General features: G+C 55.1%; 1 protein-coding gene across 1 annotated transcript; it reads left to right on the forward strand.

Annotated features, from left to right (window-relative positions):
* The first annotated feature begins 201 nt into the window (after positions 1–201).
* On the forward strand, positions 202–6,289 carry AQP3 (aquaporin 3 (Gill blood group)). Its single transcript, XM_081151155.1, has 6 exons — positions 202–369; positions 3,557–3,683; positions 4,064–4,201; positions 4,546–4,664; positions 4,999–5,216; positions 5,303–6,289. Exons 1-6 carry the CDS (start codon positions 262–264, stop codon positions 5,469–5,471), a joined length of 879 nt encoding a protein of 292 aa, XP_081007281.1. The 5' UTR covers positions 202–261; the 3' UTR covers positions 5,472–6,289.
* Positions 6,290–7,738: the final 1,449 nt, after the last annotated feature.

Below are 7,738 nucleotides of genomic sequence, written 5' to 3' on the forward strand. Positions count from 1 at the left end.
CACCCACCTTCCTCATTAGCTTCCCCAGCCCAGCGTCCCCACTAACCTCCCCAGGCGAAGTGTGGGGGCGGCCGCCACTCCTGGCGGGCCCGGGGCTCCGCGGGCGCGGAGCGGGACGGAGCGGGCGGGGCCGTGGGCGGGGCGGGACCCGGGCTTCCAGCTCCTATAAAGGGCGCCCGGCGGCCGGGCACCGCCGCCGCGCCCGCGCCCTCGCTCCGCGCTCCGCTCGCCCGCCCGCCCAGCCGCTACCTGCCTCCCGACATGGGCCGACAGAAGGAGCTGGTGGCCCGCTGCGGGGAGATGCTCCACATCCGCTACCGGCTGCTTCGCCAGGCGCTGGCCGAGTGCCTGGGAACCCTCATCCTCGTGGTGAGTGGGGGGAGCCGGGGAACCCCTTCTGTCTCCAGCCCCTACATTCCCTAATCCTGTTCGCCGGAGGGCTGTGCTTTACAAGACAGCCCCGACCCCTCTCCCAGCTCTGATCCCCACCTTGACCCCTTCCACAGTGCTCTTCCCCCACAGCTTTTACCCGATCTGTAAGAGCTGTCGCTCCCCAGGGACAGCTTTGATCCTCTAACCTCCCACCGTGACCCAGCCCACAGGCCGCGGGCAGCCAGAGGGCTCCCCCAGCAGTTTGGGGACCTCTAGCCCCTTCTCAAGGCTCTCATGGCTCCCCAAGTTCTCAGAGTCCAGCGCAGGAGACAGTGGGGGCAGAGGCAAATGGGCCCCTATTAGGTTATTTGGCTTCTGATGTCTGGCCCCTAATGAATAATTAAGCCTCAGAAAGTCCAAAAGTTCCCATGACATGAGGACAGTTTGCCACGGGTGGGGGCAGAGGGCGGAGGCCCACAGGGTGCAAACAGCAGATCTAGAGGAAAGGAGGATCCTGGAGATAGGAGGCTGTGAAAGGCTGTGGGCTCCCGGCACTGAGAAAGTGGTATCACTAAAGTTGCTCCCCTCCTGCTGAGTGAATCCCAGGCCCTGTCAGTTACCGAGACAGATGCTGTGGGCTTCTGCGCGGAAGCACTCTGAGTTACTCTGTGGGTTCTCTGAGTGGGACCCTTCCCCTGCCTGAGTTACTCCCCAGCCCCAGCTACTCCTTGGTTAGGCCAGTTTTGTCCCTGGGTTGTTCCTGGGTGACTCTGTTTGCACTTTTTGGGTCTGGCAGACACAGCAGTTAACAGTCTCCATTTCCTGTCTTAGTTACTCTGATTTTCAGCCACTCATGTGGTTACACCTGTTTTCCCCCTTAGTTACTTCTGGGTTTAGTTGCTCCATTGTAGTGAGTGGTTTACTTCCGTTCCCGCCCCAGCCCCAGCCCCAGCCCTAGGTAACACAGACCTGCCAGCCCCCTGTAGACTTGGAGGCTTAACTAGAGGCAAGTAGGGCTGGGGTGGCCCACCCCAAATGGGTGATGGTGATGAAACAGACACCATGGGAAGAGGAGAGCTGAGACTCACCTCTGGAAACAGGAAGGGGGGAAAGGAAACCAGGGGGGCATTTTATCCATAGCCCCTCACAAGACTAGTGGCCCTACTGGTCATCCCCAGACCTTCTCTCTCCTGTGCCAAGAAGGGAGTGGGGCAGGTGCATATCATCCTCCTGCCCCAGAGCCTTGTGTCCCCCACTCCCTATGTGATTTATTTATTTATTTGTCTGTTTATTTATTTTTAAATTTTTATTGATTGATTTGAGAGAGAGAGAGAAAAACATCGATTCATGTTCCACTTATTTATGCATTCACTGGTTGATTCTTGCATGTGCCCTGACCAGGGATCAAACCCGAAACCTTGGCGTATCAGGATGACGCTCTAACCAACTGAATTACCCAGTCAGGGCCCTATCTGATTTATGATCCAGCCCTCTCCCCACATTTCCCCATTTGAGAGCAGCTGGGATGGGGAAGTTGTCTTCCACATTCACTGAGGGGCTTCCCGGTCCCCTCCCAAGTCTCAGTTCACCTCCCCCACAGAGGAGGAGTTGGTCTAGCTCTGAGCCCTAGGAAGGAGGGTTTCAAGCTCAGGTGAGTGTGAAGCCTTGGGTGTCAGTGAAAAGTAGAACCTCTCGGGCAGCCTGAGAAAGAGCCAGGCTTGGGAGACCCCTGAGTGGTGGATGAGAGCTTGCCTGCATGCCTCTGTTGGTTGGGGACCTAGAACCTGTAGTAGTAGAATTGCGGATGGCTTTAGGTCAAGGGAAGCCCCTTTCTCTGGGGTAGCTCATAAGGAAGGGGCACGAGGGAGAAGGAGGGGTAAGGAAGAGGAAGATTAGCCCCAAGGTGGTAGAACTGGCTCTGACAGCTTCTCACTCCAAGACCTCCTGGGATGGAGCCAGGTTTGGGCCTCAGACTAGCAAGGAACTGAGACCAGGGCTGGCCAAGCCCAGCAGGGTTCCCCAGACCCACACGTGCCTGTCCCTCCGCCTACCCCCACACACTCACAATCTGATCTTTGCTCTCACCTGCCTGCACACCTTTGCCCTGCATCATTGCCGCTGGCTTCCCCACTATCTCTTGGTCTTTCTGAGGGAAAGTGCCTAACAACCCAGTACAACAGGATACTGACCCATCAGAATTGACAAGGACCTTTAGCATAGGTCTTGGAAATTGCTTTCTAGGTAGATGTAAAACCTTTAGTTATGGGAAGGTGAAAGAGGAGATCTGGTCAGAAGCTGGAACAGCTTTGGGGGATACTCTGGGGGCTCTTTACAGCTGGTACAGAAGCATTTTTACATCTGGACAAGGGAAATAGACATACAGGACATTCTGCCCTTGTAGGACATCAGGGACTTTAGTCCTCTTGAATCCCTCTATCTCTGGCAGAAAGCTTAGAACTAACCTCCCCATTGCCACTGCCGTGGGGCCCAGAATGGGGCTAGTGAGAGGAGCCACTTGTCATTGTCTTTAGGACCCCCAAATCTGAGTGGAGACCTTGGTCCACTGGGGGCAGAGAGGTCAGGGCTGGTAGAGAGAGGAGGCTCTGGGACTGGGACAGGTCAAGGAGGGCGAGGGTGCTGAGAGGGGCTCTGAGGAGAGCCAGGGGCATGGGGAGGGGCTCTGACATCCCAGATTCAGGAGAAGTGGTTTCAACCTAACTTCTGGCCTCCTCCCTATTGCTTTGTGCTTCCCCCCCACAACTCCTCTTTGGTGCTAAAAGAGAGGCAATTGCAGGTGGGAGATGAGCAAGAGCCTCCCTACCCCTGTGGGCCAGGCCCGAAGGGCTGGGGAGAAACTGCTAAGGCAAAAGCTGTTCCCTTCCACCCCACTCCTGTTGAGAGTCAAGATAAATCAATGAAGATGGTTCAGTCATCTTTAGGGCTCCCAGTTGCAGACTGTGCTTCCGTGGGGACCTGTTATGTTAGAGTGGGGCACTGGGAGAGGAAGGGCATGTCTGCTGCTTTTCAGAGTGCAATTGCAGCAGGAGGCCTTTTTGGTTGAATTCTAGGACCTGCCTTCAGTCCTCCTGATGGGGGCAGGCAGAGGTTGCTGGATTCACTCTTGCTTCTGAAGTGAGAGTTTCTGGGCCTCACTCTCACTACTTTGTTCTGTTTCCTGACACAGATGTTTGGCTGTGGCTCTGTGGCCCAGGTCGTGCTCAGCCGGGGCACCCATGGTGGTTTCCTTACTATCAACCTGGCCTTTGGCTTTGCCGTCACTCTGGGCATCCTCATTGCTGGCCAGGTCTCCGGTAAGGCCTTACTCTACTCTCAGTCATCACTCCTCAACAGTATTCTCACAAGGGGTCCCACTGTCTCCAGTGGGGGGATGTTCCCATGGGGTAGGAGGACATTCCCAAGGCCATGGTATAGCTATGGCCTGAGCTCTGAGCCCTTTGAAGAGGAGAGTGGAGAAGGAACTTGATACTTAGAACCTTTGACTCTCACCTTGGAATCAGAGATTAGCAGAGTTGGCCTGCTACACAGTCCAACTTGCCATTTGGTACAAGAAACCCTTCTCTGCATCCCTGCTCCCCCGGGCCAGAGACGGGGAATATGAAAGTGGTGTGGAATCCTGGCCTCCCCACTATGGCAGGCTATGGCTAATATGTCCCATTTCCCATCTGTGCAGGGGCCCACCTGAACCCTGCTGTGACCTTTGCCATGTGCTTCCTGGCGAGAGAGCCCTGGATCAAGCTGCCCGTCTATGCCCTGGCTCAGACACTGGGAGCCTTCCTGGGTGCTGGAATCGTTTTTGGGTTGTACTATGGTAAGCATTACCTTCCTCCACTACCCCCTCCTTCTATTTGGGACCTGTTGGCATCAGGCCTTTTCATAACAGACAGCTGGGGCCTGCCCAGGCCCCTGGCTCATGACTCACTCATTCACACACCAGGCCCAGGGTGCAAGGCGCAGGGGAAATAAACGAGTTGGGCAACAATAGTGTCTCAGGCCCTCACCCCACTCACCCCACCCACCCCACCGCCTCCGGCTCCTGAGTAAACAGCAGTGATTCTACTTACCCATGACCTCTGGGAGGGTGGGCCCAGCCAGAGAGGAGAAACTGGGCTCAGGCCTCTGCCCTCACCCACTTGAGGTTTAATCTGTCACTAGATGCAATCTGGGCCTTCGCCAACAATGAGCTTATAGTCTCAGGCCCCAACGGCACAGCTGGCATCTTTGCCACCTATCCTTCGGGACACTTGGACATGGTCAATGGCTTCTTCGACCAGGTATGGACTGGGGACATGTGAAGGGAACACTAGGAGGGGAACCAGGCTGTCCTGGGTTGCTGATGGGCTAGCTGGGGAACAGGACTCCTTGTCTAAAGCAGCATTTCTCTATATGTGGGGACACCTACATCAGAATCAGAATGGCAGTTATTTATTTATGTTTAATCAGCTCCCCAGAGGATCCTTATCCCTGAAAAAATTCTAGCAGCACTGTCCTAGAGTGCAGAATCTGGGAGGTGACAAGACTAAAAGCTGGAGGGAAGCCAGAGATCCAAAGGAGGAACCAGAGGGTGGGGTTGGGGCTACTCCTCACCCTGTCCTCCCTACTCGACAGTTCATCGGCACAGCCTCCCTCATCGTGTGTGTGCTGGCCATTGTGGACCCCTACAACAACCCGGTCCCCCGTGGCCTGGAGGCCTTCACCGTGGGCCTGGTGGTTCTGGTCATTGGCACCTCCATGGGCTTCAACTCCGGCTACGCTGTCAACCCTGCCCGGGACTTCGGCCCCCGCCTCTTCACTGCCCTCGCTGGCTGGGGCTCAGAAGTGTTCACGTGAGTGCCATCCCCACCCAGCCAGCCTCACCTTGCCTTCCCTCTGCTTGTCCCACCTGCCCCTAAATACATGTCTTGTCCCCCAGGACCGGCCGCCAATGGTGGTGGGTGCCCATCGTCTCCCCGCTCCTGGGCTCCGTTGCGGGAGTCATCGTGTACCAGGTCATGATTGGCTGCCACTTGGAGCAGCCTCCACCCTCCACTGAGCAGGAGAACGTGAAGCTGGCCCACGTGAAGCACAAGGAGCAGCTCTGAGCGGGCAGGGGCCATCCCCCCTGCCCCTCTCCTTGGAGCATCCACTGACTGTGCAGGGCCTGCTCCCTAGAAGCCCCCTTCTTAGCCCCCCTCCCAGGCTAAGAAGCTCCTTGTCTGCCCCTACCTAACTGGACAGCCCCTCCAGGATTTTCCACCAGACCCTGCCCAAATAAGACTTTAGGCCACTGTCCTTAAACTGTGATGGGACAGGGAATAGGGCCAACATAACCCTCTGTCTCCCAAATGGAGGGAATGGGCAGCGGGTATGTGAGAGTGTGTGTGTGTGTTTGTGTTTTCCCAGATATTCAGGGCAAGGGGTCCAGTGGAAAGGATTTTAGCTGTGGGGGGAGTCTAAGGGAAGGGGGATGGGGATGTGTCCATCTGTGAGTGAGGAAAGTGCCGGGGCCTGCATGTTTTAGGGGCTCCAGGTGGAGAAGAGTCCAGACATATGTGTTTCTGAGTACGTGTGTGTCTGCCCTGTCTTCCAAGCAGGGGCTTTGGGGTAGGTACGATGGGAATGTGAGTAGGGCTGGGGGGGGGGGCCCACAGCCCAGGTGTGGACCTTTGACTGTATATAAGTGCTGAATATGTGTTTTGCCATAATGTAGGCATGAGGGGGTGGGGTGAAGTCCAGGTCATAAGTTTCATATTTGCTGGGGTTTTGTGTGTGTGTTTTTTTAATATAGCAGATGTTATAGTTCTAGGCATGGGGGTTGGAGACTCTATTCTAAATAGGGTCTTCACTCTTTTAATCCTCCATTCAACATGTGTACTTTTGCCTTTTATAAAAAACAATAAAATATATGCCTAAAACTGCCAATTGTATCAATATTTCTCTGCTTGTTCCGCTGTTTTCCTGGGGCCAGTTAAAGAGCTTCAGTGTATCTGGCCACAGATACCCAGGTTGCCCAGCTAAGGGTTTAATCTGGCCAGGGTACCCTGGGGAAGGGGGCACACAGACAGGTCAGAGAGGCTCTTCGGGGAGGCTCTTCATCTCAGCTTGAACTCAGCGTTCTCACTTTTCCCCAAGCTTCCATCTTCCTGGGAGCCCTGGCACAGTGAATGGCATCTCCTTTCTGATCCCTGCACTCCCCCATCACCCCAGGAAGACAGACTTGAGCCTGGCTTAGGGAAGAACTTTCTCCCAGGCAGAGCTGCCCCATTACCCAGGAAATAATGAGCTCCCTGTTACCAGTGGAATCCAATCACTGGGAGCCTATATTGTCCTCTACAGCTTGTAGCTGTTCAGACTCCATCAAAATCCACCCAAAGCTTTAAAAACAAAAATCCACCCAAAGCTTGGTCATAGCTCCTTAGCAGCTTCCGTGCCTCTAGGCCTGCCCCAGTGAATCTATTGCAGCAACCAGACAGATGGTTCTAAAACCCCTGCTGAAAGTGGGCCTCTTTCCACGGCTTTCCCCACTGTCCAGAGACAATCCAAAACTTCCCATTCTGCATTCAGGCCCTCCAAGACCTGGCCCCTGGCCCTACCCATGCCCTCACAATGCTCCATCCACCCCAGACTACTCTGTGTGCTCCTGTGCCTTCCTATTCTTGGACCTTTGCTCCAAAGTGTCCACTCAGTAAAACCCTCCTGACCTGCTGCTCTAATGCCTCCTCCTCCAGGAAGCCATCCCCACTCCTCCATTATCTTCTATAGTCAGTTGTTCAAGCCCAGAGACCACAGCTGCATTCATCTGTCTCCTGCTCCATTTCAGTTCTTCAGTCTGAGGCACACCTGAGTCCTATAAGGCTGGGGTTGGACTGAGTGACTCTGGCACTCTGACTGCACAGGAAGGCAAGGGGTTTGGCACACCTGAGCCCAGAAAGCTCTGTTAGATGATCACATGCCCCTTCTTACCTTCTCCTTCCTTACCCAATCCTCCTCAAATTTCACTATGAATAAAAGGGAAGGTGGCCCCAACCCAAGCCCTCCTGCAGAGTTAACCCCATGGGTGCCAGAAGATCCTTGTGTCTGGCAGGAGAACTGTGGGTTTTAGAAGCTAAACCAGCTCTTGCTCCCCAGCCATTTCACAGATGAGGAGACCATAGCTCAGAGAGGGTGGGTGGCAAATGCAGGGTCACACAGCTAGTACTGGGGGTGGGGGTGGGAGAAGGGGGTTCCTTCTCAGGTCTCTACCTCCTCTTTGTCTCCAGCTCCCAGGAGGAGTGTATGGAATGTTGGAGGGAAGCATGCCAGAGGGAGTATCCCCTTCCCAGGCCCTGGGGGAGGAAGGGCAAGCCTTGGGAGGGGAATGTGGCTTCAG

This window comes from Miniopterus schreibersii, assembly GCF_964146895.1.
Source record: "Miniopterus schreibersii genome assembly, chromosome: 11".
NCBI lineage: Eukaryota > Metazoa > Chordata > Mammalia > Chiroptera > Miniopteridae > Miniopterus > Miniopterus schreibersii.